At 60.6% G+C, this 23,242-nt stretch overlaps 1 protein-coding gene across 3 annotated transcripts; it reads left to right on the forward strand.

Moving 5' to 3' along the window:
• The first annotated feature begins 8,018 nt into the window (after window positions 1-8,018).
• Window positions 8,019-23,215, forward strand: SLC6A9 (solute carrier family 6 member 9). 3 transcript variants are annotated; one of them, XM_021528281.3, is made up of 14 exons: window positions 8,019-8,139; window positions 8,266-8,412; window positions 16,813-16,969; window positions 17,125-17,256; window positions 18,327-18,579; window positions 18,659-18,791; window positions 19,223-19,357; window positions 19,437-19,540; window positions 19,618-19,855; window positions 19,944-20,078; window positions 20,384-20,483; window positions 20,725-20,825; window positions 21,014-21,184; window positions 21,395-23,215. In XM_021528281.3, the coding sequence occupies exons 2-14, from the start codon at window positions 8,383-8,385 to the stop codon at window positions 21,602-21,604; spliced, it is 1,899 nt and encodes a 632-aa protein (XP_021383956.1). In that variant the 5' UTR covers window positions 8,019-8,139; window positions 8,266-8,382; the 3' UTR covers window positions 21,605-23,215. The 3 variants fall into 3 exon arrangements, with proteins under 3 accessions (XP_021383956.1, XP_021383948.1, XP_021383942.1); XM_021528273.2 differs by lacking the exons at window positions 8,019-8,139; window positions 8,266-8,412 and adding an exon at window positions 12,665-12,797; XM_021528267.3 differs by lacking the exons at window positions 8,019-8,139; window positions 8,266-8,412 and adding an exon at window positions 12,677-12,809.
• Window positions 23,216-23,242: the final 27 nt, after the last annotated feature.

Raw genomic sequence — 23,242 nt, forward strand, 5'->3', positions numbered from 1 at the left:
GGACAGCACCTCATCCTCCTCACTGCCCTTGAGGATGCAACGGAGATAACCTTGGGGCCTCTCTCCAGGACTTGCACAGGTAAATGTCATATGGGGTAAGTACTGGCTGCTGCTTGGCCAGGCTGCTGCAGCCATTGTCCCTTGTCCCTCAGCCCATTCTCTGTGGGAGTGCCACTACCCCAGGGACACTGCCCAGCCCAGCCTCAGCAGCCAGGAGTGATTTATGCCTGGGACCCTGCCTGCCCACCACTCCCTAGGGACACAGCACCAACCCCGGGCAGGGCAGCAATGCCACCCCCTTTTGCCAGGACCCAAGAGCCAGCTGGTCAGGCTGGGGAGAGGAAGGTGCTTGAGGCAAAAGGGGAAGGTGATGGGGAAGGGGATGGGGGTTGGGAGATGGAGGGTGTGCACCCTGCACCCTGCAGCAGGTGGCTGGCTGCCAAGCTGCAACAGGAGATGGGAGCATTTCTGCAAGCCCTGCTGAACTTCCAGGCACCAGCTCTCCCTGTCTGGGAGGCAAAGGTGGGTTTGACAAAGCCGGGGGCTACAGCCACACACCCTCCCCAGGCAGAATGCCTGAGGCTGCACTGGGGTGTGGCAAGGAGACAGGCCCTGGGGTGATGTTTGTCCCAGCCCGGGGTGCTCTGCAGCCCGTGGGTGGCAGGCTAAGCATTACAGTGATCACTTCCAGCTGGCTTCAGGTCCATGGGGTGCTGTCATGGGATAGCTTCTAGTGACCAGGCCGTGGGGGACCAGGGACAGCTATTTTGGGCAGCCCGAGGCACCACAGCTGTCATGCTCTCTGCAGCACAGTGCACTAAGCAAGGACCTGGGCGCTGCCCTCGGGGATGAGGACATGCTTCCCATGAGGGACCCAGCACCTTATTTCCCCCAAATTCCAGGCATGAGGCAGCCCAGTGCAGGGCTGACCTGGGTGATGCCAAGCCCATCCAAATGGCTCTGTGCCTCCCAGACAGGTGTCACAACAGCCTCAGGACCTGAAGCCAAAGTATGAGCTTGCAGCAGTGAAATCTTTGTCTGTATTCAGGACTGTCCCCACCAGCCACACGTCACCGTGGTGTTGAACACAAGCTCTGTGTTGTCAGCTGGGTGCTGTGTGTGCCACCAAAGCCACAGGGAGGGCACAATGGGGCAGTGTAGGAGTTCGGCTTCAACCCCTGTGGCTGCTGTCCCCTGGGCATCCACACCCATCCTGCTGCCCATCTAAGCCAGGGCTTCTCCCAGGCTGTCTGGATACTCCGTGAGGGAATTTTCCTAGGTCATTAGCAGGCACGCAGGCACGAGAGTGGAAAGTCCCCAAGAGCTGTGGCTGCCGGGGATGCAGCTCCCTGTGACCACGAGCAATGATGCCTGTGGCATTTCCTCCTGATGTCACTTGCCTGTCTTGGCACTCACCCAGGCTGTGGGCACTCAGTGGAAGCCTGGAGAGGCTGTGAGCTGCTGGTCAAACCTGGGGCAGAGCTGGGGGAAGGGCAGCCCTTGGCACAGCAGGGACAGGGATGCCAGAGCAGGATCATGATACTGCCCTCACAGCATCATAAACACAGTAGATCTATGCTGGGGAACAAGACAGCTCTCATGAGGTGGCTTCAAATTGCTGGCAAATCAGGGGAAATTTGGGAGGTTTTCCAAGAGCTTTGATACGATCATGGGTGCTTTGGGACAGGAGATGACATGCTGCCATAGAACAGTTCAGTCCCTCACGTGTCAGGCAGGATGGAGATGACATGCTAGAGAGAAAAGAAAGATGGGAAAGCTGGGGGGACAAAACACAAGCTAGTGGCTCTTCTGTGGCATTTCTGCTGCTCTTCTTGCAGCATCTTTCCTGATAATACAGGGCCAGATGTGAAATAGCCAGAGTGGGCTCAGCCAGCCTGTGTAGGGGCTTCTATCCCAATTCATCCCATCCTGAAGGCAGAGGTTGTTCCCTGCCAGCTCTCTTCCTTTCCAGGCTCCAGTGCACAATTGGAAATTTGAGGACTGAGATGACAGCCACTCCAGAGTGTATGGTCTACCAGTCTCTGCAGCTCCTCAGGCAGCCTAATGCCTTTTGGGGCTGACCTGCAGCCTGGGGAGCTATAAGCTGCCTCCAAGAAGATTATTTAAAAGAAAATTGGTTGATTTTGGCAATGGACCATTGTGGCAGCAGTTCTCTGGCCACAGAGAGCAGGCACAGACTTTCCCAGGCATTTTCCCGGGGAAGGCTATGAGAAAATCAGAGGAAATAATAAGAAACAATTCTTATCTCCACTTGTTACACCTGCTGTTGTGCACATGTACAATGTGTAATGGAGATTTGTTTACCAAAGGGTGATTTCTTAATTGGGCACTAGATAGTGTTTAGATTGATTGACCAATTAGGTCAAAGATGTATCAGACTGTCTGCAAGAGTTACTGAGTTTCTTAATAAGTATAGTATAATATAGTATAAGATGATATAATAAAACAATCAATCAACCTTCTGCAATCATAGAGTCAATACTAAATTATTGACAATGACTAATTATTGAGAGCTGAAGACCTGCAGCGACAGACCATCATGCCAAAGCTGAACTTAAACTTTCCCCTGCCTCCTACCCCAGGATACACACAAGCACTGGAGCTGTCATTCCAGGAGGGCTGTGTAAGGAGCCCCCAGTTCTGCATACAGCATTCCACCATAGGGAGACCTCAAGGCCAGCTCCAGACCCAGCAGCCTGGGAAAGTGCTTGGGAAACAACTCCAGGGTCTGTCTGGGGAGGTGGAGAGCCAACCTCCATGTCAGGCATACAGCAGGGACAGCATTGTCCTGCTGCATTTGATGCACACCTGAACTCAAGGACAAGCCCTGGACCACGTCAGGGCTTCAGCCACTTAGGGATTATCACAAGCCTGTGCTGTAGGCCTGGTGCATGAGAAATCTTCAGAGATTGCTAGTGTTTCAACCAGCCCATCCCTCTCAAAGGTGCTGGGAGCTGGCATTTCCTCGCCACCCTTCAACCCTCTGGATCCCTGCCCGCATTTGCCCATGGTTTCCCAGGCAACAGCACCTGTGGAGATAGGAGGGGAGAGGCTGTGCTGCCTAGGCAGCGGTGCCACCTGCATGTTGACCCATGTCTCCCACAGAGATGGCACTGACGCCAGGAGGTCGCTGCACCTGCCCACAGAGGCGGAAGCTTCCAGGCTTGCAGATTTGAATGGCACCAGGATAGGGTTGCTGTGGCTCCACCACCATGCAAGGATTTATGGAACATTGGGACAACCTGTCAGCCTAGATGGGGGTATAGTGAGGAAGAAAAGAGACAAGTGCTCCAAGATGTGGAATGGGGGGCATGATTGCTACTAGATGAAGAGAGAGGGCTGAAGAGGGCATGAGTACAGGCTGGAGAACCTCTCCTAAGCCCCTTTGGCACTGCAGCCTCCCACCCCACAGATCACATTTGGCCTCTGCTCCTGCTGTGTCTGGCACCAGGAGAGCCCCAGGAAACTTCTGACTGGCATAGTAGGACCATGACCATGGGTGCACAAAGCAGTTCGGCTCCTGGGAAGGAGGTGTTTGCACCCAGGTGTAGGTTGCTAAAAGATGCTGCAGCACCTCGGAGATTGCAGAGAAGGAGCAGCCCCTTGCTGACCCAACTGGGGCTGCAGGGCCCCTCCTCCGCTTTCCCCATCTCCTGAGCTCCTGTTGAGTGCACAGAGGAGATGCACAGAAAGTGAGAGATCCTATGAAGGGTGTTTGAAAGCTTGAGTTTCATTCATGGAAATCCATCCCTTAAGGATCAAGTCTGCAACTCCACAGCTGGCAGCTCCTCTCCAAAGCTCAGATCCTGGGGCAGGGGTGTGGGTTGCAGCCACATTTTGGCTCTGACACAGGACGCTGGGAGTGGAATGCTGGGTTCAGGAAGCCGGGTGTGGGATGCTGGATTCAGGCTCTGGGTGCAGAACTTGGGCTGCAGGGTGGAGCATGAGGCCACACGCAGCCTGGAGCGAGGGTGCTAGTGAGCAGCCTGGCTCCTTGTGCAGAACAGCCATGCGTAGGTGCTGGGAGAGTGTGGGAGGACCTGAGCACCCGCCAGTTTCGCTGCTGCCTTCCCCTTCCTGGGTGGGAGCCCTCATTCTGACTTTACCACACTTAAAAAACGAAAGCACTGTCGGTGCATGACTGTGCTCCCCTCCTTGCAGCCCAGCACGCTGGTGAGACTGCTGCAGTGGGGCCTGGGCAGACACACCTGGGCGCTGTCCCATCCCTGTGGAGGATTTCCCTAACCAGGCAGCAACCCTCAGGGACAGAGCAGGGATCTGTGGAGAGACAGGTAAGGGATGCTTCCCAAGCTGGTTGGAACACTGTAAGGTCAGCCTTGGGAGGGTGTGCAGGGCTGTGGAGGCGGAAAGGATTCTCATTGGGATATGGGAAGGGCTGTGCTGTTGCTGCACTTGGGGCGCTGTGCTGCATCCCTGCCACGCTCCCCAAAACATCTCCTTCCTGAGGACACAGGGTGCAGTGCCAAGGCCCTAAGGTACAGGAACTGGAAGGGATTCAGGGAGCAGGGCAGGGTGCTGGAGAGCAGGCACACATCCCAGCACATGGGAAGCACATCAGGATGGAGAGGGGAGGGAAGAGAGGCCTGGCAAGAGGCCAAGCAAGGGGTGGCCCCTGGCACACTCGTCATGCTTTACTGGAAACATCTGGCCTGGGATATGGGGGCGTGCACTGGCTGCACACACATGTGTGCACAAGCACATGTGTATGGGGAGACATACACACACACATGTGTATCAGTACATGTACCCATGCCTGTGTACATGCATGCTCACATGTACCCATACATGTGTACATATGTGCCTATACATGTACAGATACACATACACAGGCATGAATGTTTGCACACACATGTAGACACCTCCAGACATGTGTGTGCATACGGCTGTAAACATGTACTACATGTGTACACACCCTGAGCCACATAGGGATAAGTGTATAGATTTGCATGTGTGTATGTGTGTGTACATGTGCCAGCAAGCATGCTCACCGCAGCATGCGCAGGCATGCACACAGCTGTGTGACACGCACGTGTGCAACAGACATCCACACAATGCACACGTGCACAACTGACAGAGTGACTTCACACATCTTGGCTGGAGCCTGCGGCCGTCCCGCTGCCTGGGATTGCCATGGCACTGTGCCCTGGCAGTGTGTGCACGCTGCGTGTGGCGGCTCCGCTGTGTGTGAAAATGCGTGTGGCAGGGATGTGTGTCTGCAGGGATGCAGGTGTGCCCAGTGGGAGCCTCTGTGTGACCATACCTCCCATGTACATTCATTCTCATGCGCCACATGCCTGCGCAAGCCTGCATATGCCCCTCCACGTCCACATGCCTGTGGGATACCGGTGGCTACCGTGTGCCAAGTATGCCATGTGCATGCCCAAGTGCGCCAAGTGCAGAGTGTGCCCGTGCATGTCCATGCGTGCAGCGTGCCCGTGTGTGCCGCGTGTACCCGTGTGCCCACGCGTGTGTGTGTGTGCTATACGCAGCCCGTTTGCCCGCGGTACCGCGTGCGCTCCGGCCCTCCGCGGTGCCCGCGGTGCCCCCGGTGCGGCGAGGCGCGGTGCGGGTGCCGAGGCGGGGCGCTGGGGAGCGCGGCGAACCGGGGGGCGGAGCACGGCGGCGGGGGCGAGAGGCGGCGCCAGCCCCCACCGACCTCCAAACTTTCATTAACTCGGCAGCACCGGCGGCGGCGGCTCCGGGCCTGGTGGAGCACCGGCACTGACACCGACACCGGGCTGGGCGCGGCGGAGCGGCGCCCCCGCGGGCCCACCCGGCGCGGCGGGAGGGGCCGGGCGGCGGCATGGGCACGGTAAGGGGCGCGCACCTCCGCCGGCACCGGGTGTCCGGCCCGTTCAGCAGCCGTAGCAGCACTGGGGATGGGACGGGAGGAGGAGTGGGTGGGCTGCTGGAGAGGAATGAGGAGGGGACGAGGGCAGCAAGGGCCTCCGGAGTGGCGGGGTCGGGGACATCGGTAGCCGCACCGGGAGCGGCCACCCGTTAGGATGGTGTCGGGAGCGGAAGAGCGGGATAACGGGATGCGGGGCGGTCCCGCATCTGTTGCTCTCGCGGCGCGGCGGCGCGGTGCCGGGGGAGCGCGGGGGCGCGGCGCGCAGAGCGGCACCACCGCCGCCGCTCCCGGGGAGGGCGCCGGACACCGGGGCGACCCGGCTCGGTGACGGGCCGGGGGGGTTGGCGGTAATTTTCCACGGGCATGTGCCGGGGCGGGGCGGCGGAGCAGCCACCACGTGGCGGCTGATGTAACCGGGCCCCCCCGCCGCCGTACTGCACCGGGCGGCGGCGGCGGGAGGGAGCCGGGCGGCGGGCGCTGCCCGCGGGGCCGCCGCCGGAGCCGCCGCCGCGGGGCGGCAGGAGAGCATGGCGGCGGCAAGCCGGCCCGCTTCCCCCCTTCCGCGGGCTCCGGGGAACCCCGGTTGCGGTGGGCCCGGCGGATGCTGGCGGAAGAAATGGCCTCGCAGGTGGCAGCGGCTGCACCGGTGCGTCGGGCCGCCCTCCCGCCGGGCGAGGAGGGACGGGGGCTCCATCCTTCGGTCGGACATCCGTGGCCTTCCGCTGGGTGCCGTGTGCTGCGTGCCCGCGCCGAGGTGTGACATGCTGTACGGGAGCCCTTGTGGGCACCTAGGTGTCCCCATTTCCAGCGTGCCTGTCACCCGTGCCGGCTCTAGGTACGAGCTGCGCTGCCCTCTGGTCTGTCATGGCATCTCGCAGCTGTGGGAGAGCAAACCCCTGGCACCAGTGCTTTGCATCCTTGTCCCTGCTGGGCTGTCCCATAGGACGCTGCAGCCTCGAGCATCCTTGCATCCGTCCCATTGCCACACCACCGCTGGCTGCGCGCTCGGTCCTTGTCAAGCTGGGAGCCAATGCCAGCGGCACCTACGGTGCTCATGGAGGCTTATCAGCACCTGGCAGACCTCGAGGGGAGTGGCAGCTGTCCAGCCCTTGGGCACTCCCTCTTCCCAGGGCACAGGATTAGTTCCCGGTGTGCATTCAGAGCTGCATTGTGCGCAGTTTTCGGCTGGCTGGTAGTAGGTGTGTGTCAGGGAGGAGGCCTGCCCACCGAGCCTGCACCTCCCACCTTTGAGAGGTCCCTGTGCCATGCGAGGAGCCACGCTTGTGGCAATGATGACATCTCAGCTCCCCTGGAAATGCAGGCACTGCTGAGGAGGGCATTGGCAGTGGGGTGCCGCATCTGCGGTATCTGCTGGCAGCAGCCTGTCTACGCTGGAGGGGCTGGGGGCTCACGCCACAGCCCCTGGATTCCTGCCCCTTATCTACACTGCCCATGCTCCTTCCTTATGTCTTAAGGTCTCTGCTGATTGCTTCAGAGTCATGGCAGCCTGGGGATAGGCCCGGGGGTGTTTGCTGCTGGTGGTGGTCAGAGACCCTCAGTGTGGGTCAGGGGTCCTTCTTCAGCCAGCAGGGGTACTGAGCACTGGTGTGGGATCTGCAAACACCAGTGCTTGTTGTGCAGACAATCAAACTGGTGTTTTGCAAGAGAGTCTGTCCCTTCCGATGAGGTCAGGCCTCGGTGTTCCCCAGGGGCCTCCAGCAGCCCCAGGCTGGGGCAGGGTGAGGGCCGGGGAAACAGATGCCTGTGCCCGTGCACTGTCCAGCAGCACCTGGCACCCGGCAGAGCCCAGCGGCTCGGCCCCCCTGCGCTGCACGTGCATGCGATGCACCGGGGCAGAAGGCAATCGTTTCCCATCTGTGTCCTGCGCGGCAGCTGAGCCCTGCACTGGCCCCGCTCTGCGCCCAGTCCCGGCGCTGCCGTGTGCCGCAGCCACTTCAGCTTCATCTCTTGCTGGGGGAGAGCTCAAGGGGCCCTGCTCCTGCCCACGGCCCCTGACGCCCACCTGCCGGGGGGCCAGCAGCCAGCTGTCCACAAGGTCGTCTGTCCACACCGGGTAAATCTTTAACTGCTTCTTGGGAAACACCTGGGAGCCGCCGTTCGTGTGGATGCCAGGGGGTTCAGAGACGCTGCAGGGGCTGGGAGCCAGCAGAAAGAGACCCCACCAACAACCTACCCTGCCCCAGGCCCTGCGTCCTCCACCAGGAGTCTTGCTACCCAGTGGGCAGGTAGAGGGGATCGACTTGCCTGGCACAGCCCCCCATTTCCTGGAGGGAGGGAGAGAGAGGCCTGGGGTGGGGATGTGCCCACCCCGCCAGTCACATCTCTCTTGGTGTCTTCTCCCCTCTGCCCAGCTTGCTCTGCCGGTGGATTGAAGGACGCTAGTGCTGGTGCTGCAGGCAGCGTGACAGAGAGCGGGCAGGCAAGGGACCCTGCGCTGGGCAGCTGGCACCGCGCTCCAGCCTCCAGGAATGGCCGATAAGTGCAGCGAGGGGCTGCTGGTAAGTGCAGGGGTGTGGGGAGCGGGCTGGTGTGCACCACTGCCTCGGGGACCCAGAGAGCCTGGCGCAGGGAGCAAGACACTGGGGCTCCCATAGGACTTGGTGTGCCCTTCCGGGAGCTCCAGTTGGGGTTGTGGAACTATGGTGCTCTTCCAGCATGATGATTTTTGGGCTTATGCTCTCTCTCCATGAGCCTGTTGCCTGTGGGGCTCTTCGGGTGTGGTGTCTTGTTGTGCCTGGAGATGCTATCACCTGTTTTCAGGCGCTCTGCCCAGCCTTATCACCCACCCCAGCTCTGCAGGCAGGCGATTGTACAGCCTGCTGTCAGAAAGGGTCCAGGTGTTCCTCCAAGCCAGGTGGCTCCAGCGGGGCACATTGTGGGTGCTTCTCCTTGCCTTCACCCAGTGGGCTCTCTGAGACTGGGCTGGTAGGATGGTGCAGTGGCAGAGGAAGGTTTCTCTGGGCACTGGTGTAGTGCCTGACCTTCCATCCTCATGAGCGGTGTGTTTCAGGGTGCTGTCAGCCGCCGTGCGCTTGCCTGCGCCAGGGTGGATTTGGTGTTCTGGGCAGATGTGGGATGTGCCCGCTGCATGTCTTTGTTGGAAGGCTGTGATGGCCCCATGCTTGTGGCAGCTCAGGTTCCTGTGAAAAGCTGCTGTGCTGCCTTGGGCAGGTGAGCCCTCAGGCTAGGTTTGGCTGTTTCCCTCTTCCCCAGAGGATAGGAGCTGAATGCTGAGATTGACACCGTCACCGGGCCCTCCCCTTCCCAGGGGGCTTCCTGAAATAGCTGCACACTCCAGCTGGAGGGCTGGGAGCCAGCATTTGCCTGGGAAGCCAAGAGCCAGGGGAGCAGCATGCTCCAGCAAGTGCTTCCAGCGCGCCCGCGTGCACGCAGTTCCTCTGCCTGTGTGTCCCAGCATGGCCCCGCCGGCCGTGCCTGCAGCAGGGAGCCCAGCACCCATCCTGCCCCAACGGAGAAGGGGCTGGGGCAGCTGGTGGGATAGGAAGGTAGATTTCTTCTGGAGAAGCCCTGGGCCGGTAACAGGGAGATGCTGAGGATATATCTTGGCACAGTCAGGGGTCTGTCCTGGCACTTCTGCACGTGGCGCTTGCCATGACTCCGTGCTGTTGATGTTTTCTTGCTATGACCAGAGCAGTCAGCATCGCAGTGAGGCGAGGGCTGAGCCTGACACCTGTGTCAGGAGCCAGACATTGGAGTGCCCGCCCACTCCCCATAGATCTTTAACCCGCTTCTCAGAAGTACCTGACCAGCCCACTCCAGGGTGAGGGTGTCACATGCAGCAGGGCCTGACACATGCTGTGTTGGCTGCCCTGGCTCTCAGACCTCTTCCTGAGCCTCCCCTGGTTGCAGGGTGCAAGGATACTGCTGCACAGGGCATTGCTGCTATGGGCTCTGTGGGGAGAAGGGTAGGTTCTTGTGAGAGCATCCCTGCTCCTGAAGCATCCCCATTCCTGCATCCTATGAGCACCAGGAGGAGCTGCAGTGGGCCAGGTTCTGACCACTGAGCTGCCCGAGTCCCTGGGAAAGGAACATAATCTCCTTGGCCTGTCTCCAGGGCCCTGTCAGTAACCTCGTAAAGTTTGGTTCCTGCCTGTCCTCTCATCCCTGCCTGTGGGTGCAGTTCCTACCCCCACCACCCCCAGTCCAGCTGGGCTCTCACCATGCAACCCCTGCCTGGCATTGTGTGCCATGCCTGGGGCTGGACAAGTTTTCAGTGCCTGCTGTGCCCCACCTGGGGAGGGACAGGGGTGATGGAGGCAGCAGGTGGGTGATGTCAGCTGTACCTCAGTTTCCTCACCTGGGGCCTGGAGAAAAAGGGTGATGTATACTGCTTTTGCAGGACCTGTGTTTTTGAGTGCCCCTGTGAAGCTCTGAATGTTTACTCCAAAACAGGAGGCAGATGGGAGAGGCTGTGCCCACCCTACTTCTCCCAAGCCCCCCCAGAAATGCTCTGACTGTGGATAGCAAGAGGAGTGCGGGTTAGTTACAAGGGCTGGATCAGTCCCTGTGTAGCTGGGCAGAGGGGCTCCCTGTGAGCCACAGGGGAGGGTCTGACTGCCTCTCCCTCCCAGGCCTTTAAGGACATTTTGTTTTGTTGTCCTTGGGGTGCTTTGTTCAGACTCCAACATTGCCAGTGGCTCCTGACTCCCAGGGCTGCCTTGCTGGCATGCCAGGCTGCTTTTGGCTGCAGCTTGCCCAGCTCAGGTGGGTTCCTGCTGTCACCCAAGATCACCCTGACTACACCCTGGGGCACTGCTCCCACTGCATTGCAAGGGGGGTAAGGGCCGGGGGGTCCCTGCGTGTTCCAGACACCCCCAGCGGCGCCGTGCCACTGACCAGCGGCAGGAGCTGCGGAAGTGGCTTTTGGCTGCGGGAGCCCTTCCCGGAATACCAAGGGGCAGTGATGGGGGGGCTGGCGGGGGATTTTTCTGCCTGAATGCCCCGGGAGAATCATGTCTGCCCTGGTAGAACGGGGCCAGAGAAAGGCAGCCCTGTTGGGAAGCACTCAGCTAGGCGATAGTGGCACTGGGACAGGTCCCTGGGTATCATTCCTACCCCTGTCACCCTGCAGCCTTGTCAGGGGGCTGGAAGACCTGTGGACCACCCCCCATACACCCATCGCCCCTGTCTCTCTAGTTCACCCCCAGCACCACCAGCCAGTCAGGCTGGGGAACAGAATGCCAGGGTAGGTGAGGGTCCTTTGTTTCTAGCAGTGTGCCTCCATGCAGCTGGCTGTCTCCTCCATCTGCTGGCTGGGCTGCCAGGGATGCGGCACTCTGCTCCCACAGGGCAAGGCTGGCACAGGATCTGGAATCCCCAGGACAGGATGGTGGGTCCTGCTGTGCTCAGGCTACTCTAAGGGGCAGGGAGACCTATGTGCCCAGGGCAAAACATGGTGGTGGCACACAGGTGGCCCAGGCAAAGTACTGCAGCTGAACTGGGTCATGGAGGGATGGCCACAAGGTGCCCACACACCTTGCAGGGTGTCTGGGCACAGAGCTGCCTGGCTGTGTGTAGGGCAGGGCTGGGGTCACCGGGGCTGGCACAGCATGGGGTGGCTCTTGGCTTGCATGTCGTGGGGGGCACAGTTGAGTGCTGCCATCCCATGGGTGGGACATGTCCCAAGCTACTGGGTGGCTGGTGCAGGAGGGGACAGGAAGAAGCACTGGGTGCTGGCATGTGGGAGGTGGAGTGCCCGCCCCGCACACGTGTGCTGTTCACGTGTGCGCGCTCGGCCGCTGCTGCCTGGACCCCAGATGGTCTCCCGAAAGCGCCGGCCCGTCCCCCCGCCCTCCGTGCACCATCATGTGTCACTGGCGCCTCGGCCACTCTCCCCAGCCAGGACGTAGGGCTGAGAGCAGCTGGGGCACCCCGAGCCTGGCTGCAGGGCACCCTCTGCCTGGCCTCCTATGGGACACACCACCCCACCAGGGTCCCACCTCGTGCTGGCAGAGGGGTGAGCAGGGAGGCTGCGGGGTGCCTGGGCAGCGAAGGGGTCGTGGCATAGCCCTCCTGCCAGCCAGATGGTCCCCCTGGGGCAGTGACCTTGTGAGGATTGCCATGGAGGCCCCATGATGTCAGCAATAGTATGAGGTTGAGTGAAGTAGCATGGCACCAGGCTGAGGATGTGCCAGCAGAAAGGCTTGTCCCTGTGCCCCTACCGCCAAGCAGGGCCATGCCCTGTTCCTGCAGCCCTTGAATGCCCAGGGTTGGGATTGGGCATGCAGGGCCAAGCTGCCATGTGGATGATGGGCATGAGGGCAGGAACGCATGTGTAGGGCTTGGATGTTGAGGCATGGAAATAAGAGGCTCTGAGGGAATGTCATCTTCTGCTACGCTCCGAGAGCAGCTTCTGGCCCTGACCAGACGGGCAGCGGTGCCCGCAGGGAGGGCAGTGCTGCCCACTGGAGCGTGCAGGGCTGTGAGCAGCTGGACCCCGCTAATGAGGCCTCATTAAGTGGGACAGGGCTGAGCCCGCTGTGCAGCCTGCTCTGCCTTGCCTTGCCCTGCCTACACGGGCCAGGGAGGGCACCTGGCGGGTGGGGGTCCAGCTCGTGGGGGGTAGCAGAGGCACGGCAGTGCCCGCGGGGTGGGCCGGGCAGGCATGGTGCCAGGGCAGGTGGCATGGTGGGGTGCCGGCGCTACAGCGGGGCGGGCGACGGGGGGCCGAGCCTGGCTGGGAGGCAAGTGGGGAGCAGTGCCAAGCGCTGGAGGCAGTGGGCGGGGGAAGGCGGGAGGGCGGGTGGCTGCTGCTGCGCCGGAGCCCGAGGTGCCAATGAAGCTGGGGACTCACGGAGCCGTCCAGCCTGGGCCCCCGGATGGCAGCTGCGAGCAGCCAGGCCCCCTCGGACCCTCTCAGCAGGTCAGTGGGCAGGTGAGAGCAGGACCTGGGGGGCAGAGTTGGGGGCGGGCCAAGCAGAGTGGTGGCCATGCCAGCGCTGTCCCCCCACCACTCATGGGTCTCCAAAACCCTTTGTACTGTCTTTGGGGTGGTGGCTCTGCAGGGGGGAGCTGAAGCTGTAGGTTTGTGCCATGGCATGCTGGAGAGGTACCCACAAACCCTACAGCCTTTGATGTGGGGTGCTCCAGGGAGGGAGGGCAGAGTATGGCACCAAACCCCTCCATGGCCCCAGTTGTGTTGGGAGCAAGAAGAGCTTGTCTGACAGTTGTGTGTTTGTTATCCCTGGAATCTACCGATTTTGCAGGAGAGGTGTACAGCACCTGGGTTGCAACTCAGTGCTGCAGGAGCAGAGTGTAGCAGAGACCCTCCTTGTTCCCCCTCCCCTCTTCCCTTTCATGTGTATCAGTGAGCAATGTCAAAGTTTGCCTCGTTTCCCCCATGGCACCCCAGGGCAGTGCTGGTGGCTCTCAGAGCTTGCTCTGGGCTGTCACTGGGGCTGGGCAGCCTTCTGCAATGGGGGGTGGTGAAGGCAGTGTAACACTCCTGGAAGATCCTGTGGTTTGGGTGTGCCCCTCATCACTGCATTACCCCAGCCCTGGGACTGTCCCCATTACCATGCCAGATGCCTTTTCTCACACAGTATGTCTCTGCTACACTGGGACAGGGCCAAACATGGGGCTGAACACCAAAGAGAGAGGGTAGGGAGAGTTAGGATATGCTGGTGAGGCTGGCAGAGTCAGTCATGTGCTGTGCCTGCATCAGGGCACAGCAGCCTCGGATGCAGGGATGACACTTGTGGATTCATTACCCCGTGAACCAGGACAAGGAGTGCAGGGCCAGATTATAATGCCCCCAGAACCCAGGATCAGTTGACAGTCAGCAAGGGTACCCAGGATACCCCTTCTCTAAGTGATCACATCCCTTGGAACTCCCACCTCAGGCTGGGGTCATCTGCCTCCAGCATCCTGTACCCCACTTTCTTGCCCTGGAAGAGCCACTGTCATGGCAAATGATGTAATTAGCATATTTTTCTATCTTCCAGCAGCCCCTGCCTAAAAAAGCTGTGAGTTTGTTGCCATTGCCGTGGCAATGAGTGATGACATCAGGCTGATGACATCAGGGGTACACTCTGCTGGCATTGCAGGAGCAGCCCTAACGGCCCCTGAGTTGGAGGCTGCAGGGCATCCTCTGGAGAAATTGGGGGCCCCTCACTGGTTCATGGGGGCTAGATAAGGTTTGTGCCCTGCAAAGTGCTGGGCTGGCATACCCCCATGTGGACAGTTTGAATGGAGGAAAAAAGAGGAGGGAGTTTGTGCTGGAGATGCCTCCCATGAGGACATCCTTTTCCAGTATTGACCCTGCCACCATCACAAGCTGACCAGCCATAAATCAGGGCCCCTCGGGGAAGTGGGGCGCATCCGGGCACCCCAGCCAAGCTGTCATTGTGTGAGTCGATGCTGCTTAGCATGAGAAAGACCTTGGTGCCAGGCAGGGTGATGGATGATGCCTGCTTTGCTGGGCTGGGGAAGTTTTGGCTGTGATGTGTGGGGGGTTCCCTGGGGAAGGGGAGGAAGGATGCCCTGGGTACCCCGAATGTCCCCTTTTGGGATGTTTTGGACATTCCCTTTTGGAACTTCCCTTCTGAAGACATTTGGGGTGCCTGGTGCATCCTTCCTCCTCCCTGATGTTATCACTCAAGACAGGGATCCTTTGAGGCTGCACTGGGTTACATGCACAGAAAATCTGGGGCCTGGGAGTAGGACCTTGCCCTCCAGAGACTGCACTGTTGCTGCGTGGCAGCTCTCCCTCTCCCTTTCCCATAGCAGGGAAGGGGGGGGGGGGAGTTTAATCTCCCAGATGTCTGGGTTCTCTCTATCTACCTCCTTTTTTACCGTGTGGGGTTGGGAGGATGGTTAATGAGTGTAAAGGACTGTATGACCTTCCTAGATTTGGGGAGGGGGGGTTGTAGTGAGCTGATGGGTGAGCATGCAAGTGTTTGCGCACGTGTGCTCGCTTGTGCATGCATGGACACACATGTGGCTGCCCCCTTATTGGGGACAAGTGCACCAAAGCCCAGTGCTGCAGGAAAGGAGGAGGGAGCAGCACAGGCCTGGCAGCTTCATTGCACTGGTGCCAGGCAACTCAAATTTGGGGTGCTCCATGAGGCTTGGGAGTGAAGCCAGGGGGGTCACCTGAGCAGAGTGATGGCTTGGAACAGGGATGAGGTCCCCCGTGAGTGCCAGGGCTCCTGGCTGGGCCATATAGTGTATCTGGTCCCCTCACCAGACCTTTTGTCAGGGAGGCTGGAGCATTGCCCCACTCCTGCTGGCTGTGCTGCTCATTAGGAGCCTCGTTAGTGCGAGCAGCTTAATCAGAAGCTTCCCGACCAGATCAGTCTGCTCGAGTGGGCAGTGTGCCCTGGCATGGGGCACTGCCAGTGTCCTGTCCCCTGCTTTGGGGACCTTTGAGTCCTGTTCTTGCACAGCACCCCACAATAAGAACCTCTGCTGGGAGGGAGGTCCCCCAGCACCTGGAGCTGCCGTGAGCTTGTTTCTGATGGCCCCTTGGCTCACAGAGTCAGCTGGGGGCACTCCGGTTCCCCGGCTGGGCACGGCAGCGTGCTGCCCCTACAGCCCTGCCCAAAGTGCCCTCCGTGCCCCCTCGCCCCTCTGCTGCAGCCCTGCTCCCCTGCAGCCCCCCCGCAGCCCGCGGCGCGTGCGGGCCCCGCTCGCAGCAGATGGCTTTGTTTGGCAGCGCGGTGCCGGAGTCGCTGGGCATCACGTCCCGGCTGTGCCGGCCTAATCAAATGACACGGTTAGGTGCACCGCGCCTGCTGCCCGCCCCGCCGCCCTGAGCAGATCCAAAGTGACGGCTCCCATTTGTGGCCCGCTCACTGCCGGCGTCAGCCATTGTGGGGGGCAGCGGGGGCAGAGGCACGAGGTGGGCATGGGGCACTGGGGTGTCTGTGGTGGTGAGACCAGCACCGTGGAGTTCCAGCAGGCTCCTAGGGCTGCCGGCACCCTGTGCTGCTCCTGTAGCAGCATGGGTGCTGTGGGGCTATGAACTGGCAACCAGCACCCTCGCCCCATGCACCCATCCATCACCTGGCTTCAGGTGGGGAGGGGAGGGCTCGGGGCACCCCTGCATTGCAAAATGCCATCTACCTTCAGCCTAACCTGCCAGAGCTCCACAGCATCCTTGCGGGACATTAGTATGACATTAGTGCTGGACAGAGCCATGGGGTGATGGGTGCCATCCCTGCTGGGGTGACAGGCACTCATCTCCTTTGTTGTTGTCCTCCTTGGTGTGAGCTCACATTGTGTGGCAGTCTGCACAAAGCGCCCTTTTTGCCCCCTTCTGCCCCCCTGCCCCCCCACTCCCCTGCAGGGAAGACAGCTGGGCACTGGGGCTGTCCACTCAAGGGACCCAACTGCCTGGGACCCTCTGTGAGCTGCCCCAAGCACGGTGCCCTTGCTTAGTGCTGAGCTGGCAGCAGGACCCTGGCTGAAGCAGGGTGCTTTTTCCTGGGGGGGTACCCAGGCCCCTGCCAGCTCCAGTCACTGCACCTCACTTCCCATCAAGAGGGGCTTTTGCTTCAACCTGGGGGTCCTGCAGCTTCCCCCCCAGTCGTGGGCAGTGGCCACCCAGCAGGACCTCTCTCGCTGGGCACAGGGAGGGGGGGGCTTGAGAACAGAGGCCCCTTTGTGCTCTGGCGCCTGGACCTGCTTTGTATGAGTTGCAGGCTCTCCCTTTGCTGCAGCCGGGCTCTGGGTAGAGCCATTCACTGGGGGGGGCCGACACCGTTGCCCTCCCCCTCCTTGGCACTGGCTGTGCGTGGCGGGCAGCGGGGACAGGCAGGGGGGCGGGATGGGGAAGGATGCCGGGGACCTCCCAGCCCCGCTCGGCGGCTGTCACCCTTCCAATGGGGCCAGCAGGGGGGTCCCCATTTGACACATCCCATGGCATCTCTCCACAGAATGGCGCTGTGCCCGGGGAGCAGGGCAAGCAGGAGAAGAGCGTCAAGCGTGGCAACTGGGGCAACCAGATCGAGTTTGTGCTGACCAGCGTGGGCTATGCCGTGGGCCTAGGCAACGTCTGGCGCTTCCCATACCTCTGCTACCGCAATGGGGGAGGTGGGTGTCGGGGCCAGGGGAGTGGGGTTCCTTTGGGCACGTGTGGGGGTGTGCAGCCCAGCCCCGTATGGTGTTTCTTGGGGTGGTGCAGTGCATGGGAAGCACAGCTGGGCTTGGGGTTACTGTTCACTCATCCTCTGGTTCCTGCTTATTAGGTGCCTTCATGTTCCCCTACTTCATCATGCTCGTGTTCTGCGGCATCCCCCTGTTCTTCATGGAGCTCTCCTTTGGGCAGTTTGCCAGCCAGGGTTGTCTTGGTGTCTGGAGGGTCAGCCCCATGTTCAAAGGTAAGGAGATGCCTGTCCGTACTGGCACAGGCCAGCATGAGACACCTGCTGTCACCGTGCTCGGCAGCTGGCGTGACCCTCACACACCATGGGGTGCATGCACACCTCTGGCACATCACATGGCCCAGTGCAGGCACCTGCAGCTTGTGCAGACCTACACACACATGCCCTGCGCATAGATCACAGTCTGCATTGCCCTGCTCCCCTGTGCACATGGCTGCCCTGGCTACGCTGCCCTGCACAGCCTGCCTGGCATCCCTTGCACACGTTACACGTGTCCCTGCACACGCGTCGCATCTCCTGCGCAAACCCCAGCCCTGCGCTGGCATCCACTGCAGGCATTACACACACATCCCTGCATAAGCCACACGTGTCCCCAGCGCATCACTCTTGCAGAGGCCACTCAGGTCCCCTGAACACACTGTGGCCTGTCCAGCTGTGGGCATGCTTCTACAGTCGCCTCCCTGGACCATAGGTAGCAGGTGCTGTGCCCACATGCTTGCCCTGCCATGGCTGGACCCTGCTCCAGGTGCATCTCCTGGCTTACTGGCATGCTCCTATTCTGCTGGCTCCCCTGGCTCACACCTGCAGGCTGCCTGCCAGGTGACACGCCCACAATGTCATGTCTGAGTGCGAGCAGCCCATGCACACACTCTTGTGTGTCCTGCACAGTGTTATGCTGAGCCTGGGGTGCACTTCCCTGTGCTCATGTGGCCTGTCACATGCCATGCCACCAGATAACTGCAGGCCTAAAGTCACTGTAGCCAGGAGTGACCCCCATCCAGTTGTTCGTTTGGGCTGCGGGCCCCATGAGTTTGCCTGCAGTCTGTATGCATTGCCATGTGTCCAAGGGGACCCTCGGCACCACGAGGCTAGTTTGGAGGTAGAGGATCCCATGCACAGTGCTCCTCACACGTGTGACTAAGCCAGGCACTCAGCCACAGGATGGCTGCAAGGCTGCTGACAGCATTGCATGCAGCCCACTCCTCCCATGCCACAACCCCTGGTGCTGTGCGCCGTGCCCGTGCCGCTGCACCCTGCCGCTCACCCCTCCCCGGTGCTGTTCCCAGGCGTGGGCTACGGGATGATGGTGGTGTCCACATACATCGGGATCTACTACAACGTGGTGATCTGTATTGCCTTCTACTACTTCTTTGTGTCCATGACGCGCGTGCTGCCCTGGACATACTGCAGCAACCCCTGGAACACGCCCGACTGCGTGGGGGTGCTGGACGGGAATCTCTCCAGCCGTGCTGCCCTCAACATCACCCAGCTCCTCAACAGCACCCAGAAGCGCACCAGCCCCAGCGAGGAGTACTGGAGGTACCAGGGCCTGTGATCAGGGATGGGGGACGTGATGATGGTTGGGCCCCACTGACGCTGCTGCCCCCTCCCCACACAGGAGGTATGTGCTGAACCTGTCGGATGACATCGGGAACCTGGGCGAGGTTCGGCTGCCCCTCCTGGGCTGCCTTGGTGTCTCCTGGGTCGTTGTCTTCCTCTGCCTCATCAAGGGCGTGAAATCCTCGGGAAAGGTACCTGTGTGTTCCCTCTCCAGGTTCCTCCCTGGGGGTGTGGACATGCCTTCAGAATAGATGGCCGGGTCCCCTCTAGGCATAACCCCACCCCTACTGGGAATGAACCTCCCATTGTGGATATATTCCCAATCCCTTCTGGGTGCAGCTCCTCCTCTTTTAGCTTTGTTCCTGCTCTCTGTCTGCTCCTCCCACTCTGGGAAAGGTCACACCCCTGTGACCTGGCCACATCCCTTCTGGACATAGCTCCTCCCATGTGGCCATGGTCTCACCTCCTTCAGGATAGTCCCTTCTCTGGACCATATCTGCTCCTCCTGGTCTGTCACTCCAGACTCTGGACCATAACCCACTCTACAGCCACACCTGAGCCGTTCCTGCCTGTGTCCCCACCCCTGTCCCCATCCCCACCTCACTGAGGTGCTGCCCCACAGGTGGTGTATTTCACGGCCACCTTCCCCTATGTGGTGCTCACCATCCTCTTCGTGCGCGGCATCACGCTGGAGGGGGCCGTCACTGGCATCATGTACTATCTGACACCCCAGTGGGACAAGATCCTCAATGCCAAGGTGAGCAGGGACAAAGGGTGGCGGGCAGCCAGGGCTGAGCGGGGCTGGGGGCACAGCATTGACCATCCCACTGCCACAGGTGTGGGGTGACGCGGCCTCACAGATCTTTTACTCGCTGGGCTGTGCCTGGGGCGGGCTCATCACCATGGCTTCCTACAACAAGTTCAACAACAACTGCTACCGGTAAGTGCCCGACCACAGTCCCCCAGCCCTGCCACTGTCCTCGTGTCTACTGCCAGCCCTGACTCCTCTTCCCATAGGGACAGCATCATCATCAGCATCACCAACTGTGCTACCAGTGTCTATGCTGGCTTCGTCATCTTCTCCATCCTGGGCTTCATGGCCAACCACTTGGGTGTGGATGTCTCCAAGGTGGCTGACCACGGGCCAGGCCTGGCCTTCGTTGCCTACCCTGAGGCCCTCACCTTGCTCCCGATCTCACCACTGTGGTCCATTCTCTTCTTCTTTATGCTCATCCTCCTGGGGCTGGGTACACAGGTAGGTCATGTTGGGGCCAGCATGTTCAGATGGGGTGGCATGGTGGGGCCAAGGTGGTGACATGCTGCCCTCTCTGCCCCCTATGTAGTTCTGCCTGCTGGAGACTCTGGTCACGGCCATTGTGGATGAGGTGGGCAATGAGTGGATCATCCGCAAAAAGACCTTTGTAACGCTGGGAGTGGCTGTGGCTGGCTTCCTGCTGGGTGTCCCACTCACCACACAGGTAGGTGACCATGGGACCCCATGTTGCTATGGGGTGCCATTGCCATGGCCGCTTTCATCAGCCACATCCACGTTGTTGCACTATGATGGTAGTGACAGCCAGGGCCTGGTCTTGCCATGCCAACACTGAGGACAGGACCCACAATTAAGTGTCTCCGTGCTGACTCTGGCATCAGGCATTGCCGTGCCAGCTGTGGCAGCGGTGTCTGAGCTGTGTGTTGCCGGCACAGTCAGCATGGCTGTGCTGGTGTCTGCCAGCAGCAGTGGTACCACAGGGGCAGCTGTGCCAATGCATCTGTTTTCCAGGCGGGCATCTACTGGCTCCTGCTAATGGACAACTACGCCGCCAGCTTCTCCCTGGTGGTCATCTCCTGCATCATGTGTGTGGCCATCATGTACATCTATGGTAGGTGCAGCTGCCTGCAGCCAATCAGATGGTAGGGCTGATCCGGCCACCCAATGGGGAAGGGCTTTCCCCAACAGCTGGCCAATCAGCAGTTTGCTCTGTGTTACATGGGGAGGCTGTTGCCCAATCAGGAGCTGTGGCTGTGGGGGGCTCATGGGTCCCGCCACGCTGGGGCTGGGGCTGGGTAAGCCGTGAGGGGGCTCAGGTCACCACCAGGGCTGATGGTCATTTTTCTCCCCAGGACACCGCAACTACTTCAAGGACATTGAGATGATGCTGGGCTTTCCTCCCCCACTTTTCTTCCAGATCTGCTGGCGCTTCATCTCACCTGCCATCATATTTGTGAGCATTGCAACCACGGGGCACTGGGCTGTGGGAGGAGGGAGTGAGGAGCTCACCTGGACATGGCGCTCCCTGGAGAGGAGGGTGCTGAGCTCAGGAGACCAGCAATAGGACAGCGTGGGGAAGCTGTGGGGGCACAGAGCAAGCTGGCTGCTCCCCACTGGCTGATCCTGCCTATCCCTTCCCAGTTCATCCTGGTCTTCACAGTGATCCAGTACCGGCCCATCTCCTACAATGAGTATGTCTACCCTACTTGGGCCATCAGCATTGGCTTCCTCATGGCGCTCTCTTCCGTCATCTGCATCCCCATCTACGCCATCTACAAAGTGTGCCGTTCTGAGGGGGACACACTGCTTGAGGTGGGTGGCCAGGGGCTACACCCCTTTGTCTGAGTCCCACCTGGGGCTGCCATCAAGGCTGTCCCTGGAGCTGTCAGCAGTGGTTGTGTGCAGGCAGCGTGCATAAAGCAGCACGTTTGTGCATCCCTGGAAGCTGTTGGCATGTTGGTGCAGACTGGGACAGGGGAGCATGGTGGGTGCTAATCTTGTCTCCATCCTTTCTCTTTCTAGCGCTTGAAAAATGCTACCAAGGCAAGCAAGGACTGGGGCCCAGCTCTGCCAGAGCACCGCAGCGGGCGCTACGCCCCGGTGTTCAGCCCTTCCACCGAGTCTCACCTGGAGGTGCAGCCCCTGCAGCCGGAGAAGGGCCAGAGTGAGGCGGCTGCATCCCCTGTGCAGGGCAGTAATGGCTCAGCCCACAGCCAGGACTCCAGACTGTGACTCCCCACAATCCCCGCACCCCCTCTCTAACCCTTCTTGCACCTTCCGCTGGCGGAGCCTGGCTCCGGGCCGCACTGGACCATGGGGGCTCTCAGCACCCATCCCCGAGACCCCCCCACCTCCTCGCCGGTTAACCCCTCCCGCCCCTGCCCCCGTGGCGTTCGTTAACCCTCGTGTTTACGGTAACCTTTGTGCTCGACGCTGGGACAAGAGAGGAGGGGGCACGGCCCCGGGAGGGCTGGGAGCCAGAGGCACTTTGCAGGAGCCTTGACCTGGAGGTATGCACAGGATGGGGGGGGTGGGATGCTCCCAGGCTCCCACCCCCCCTTCCTTAAGCCAGGCAGCCTGCCCTGCCATGGGGCACCCTCCTGACCTTCCCATGGGGAGGACACGGAGTGGGACCAGGGTTGGGCATGCCAGGATTGCTCGCGGCCTGTGTGTGCACAAGGCCATCGTGGCAAGGGTTGGCACTGCAGGGATCCCCAGCCTGGGTCTCAGCCACTGTGGCTCAGAGCCTATTGGGTCTCACAGGTGGTCATACCCAGGGGTGCTGCCAGGCACGAGGCCAGCACAGGAAGATGGGGGCAAGCATGTTGCTTGCACCAGAACGGGGATCTGATGGCACAAGACACAAGCACTTAGAGCACACGTGTGTACACGTGTGTGTCCCTCACAGACACAGCATGGGCAAACATGTGGCGTACGTGGCCATGCACATATGCACGGTACACTGGGGCTGTGCAGGCAGTGGGCTGGGATGTTCCCCTCCATGCACCCCTCCACCCTGTGGCCCCACTGGGGTCTGTGGGTGCCCTTCTGGGTGGCCAGGCATTGCCTACAAAGCTGGGCACAGCCACAAGCAGCCCAGTGCTGCTGCCTGCCCCATGATGGGGCAGGAGGCTGGGGAGTACTTAAGCCTGGCTAGGGGGTAACCAGACAGGGATGAGGTTCAGCTCTCCCTGGCAGCTCCAGCACTGGCAGGGGAGGACCCTCCATGGTGCTAAGGGGGACCAGGATGGACCGGCCTCCCCCAGCTGCTGCTTAGCAAGAGGTACCAGCGGAGACACGAAGGGCTACACCAGCCCACTCGCTCCGAGCCATCTGGGGATGCTCAGTCCCCAGTCAGTATTAGTGGAACAGGATGCACTGGCAAAGGCTGGGCGGTTTTAAATCTGTCTTCCAGCTCCAGCCAAAGGGCTTGGAGCTCTTGATTTGGGGTGGATGGGATGAGACCCTTCCTACCCCGACTGCTCCCCTCCCAGCCAGCACCCTGTGCTCCCCATGTTGCAGCCCCGAGGCTGGCACAGGGACATGGCACAGCTTGGCACGGTGGCGGGAGGCAGTGGGCGGCGAGCCCCAGCAGGATGTTCCAGCTCCCCGTCCCGAGCCCCCCGTCGTGCCGCGGCGAGGGGCGCAGGTTCCCGCATGGTGCCCGTGCCCTGCCCCTCGAGTCACGCCGCTACTCTTCACCTCTAATTGTTAGCAATAACGCGCGCGTCCCTGGGCAGCGCTGCCTGTGCCAGTGTCCCTGGGCAGCGCTGCCTGTGCCAGTGTCTCTCCTGGTGTAGAGTTCTAAAGTATCCTAGATTTTAATGAGATTTATATTCCTGAGGTTGTGTCCTGCTGTGCCCTTTTTTG

This window comes from Lonchura striata, chromosome 9 (assembly GCF_046129695.1).
Source record: "Lonchura striata isolate bLonStr1 chromosome 9, bLonStr1.mat, whole genome shotgun sequence".
In the NCBI taxonomy this organism is placed as follows: Eukaryota; Metazoa; Chordata; class Aves; order Passeriformes; family Estrildidae; genus Lonchura; species Lonchura striata.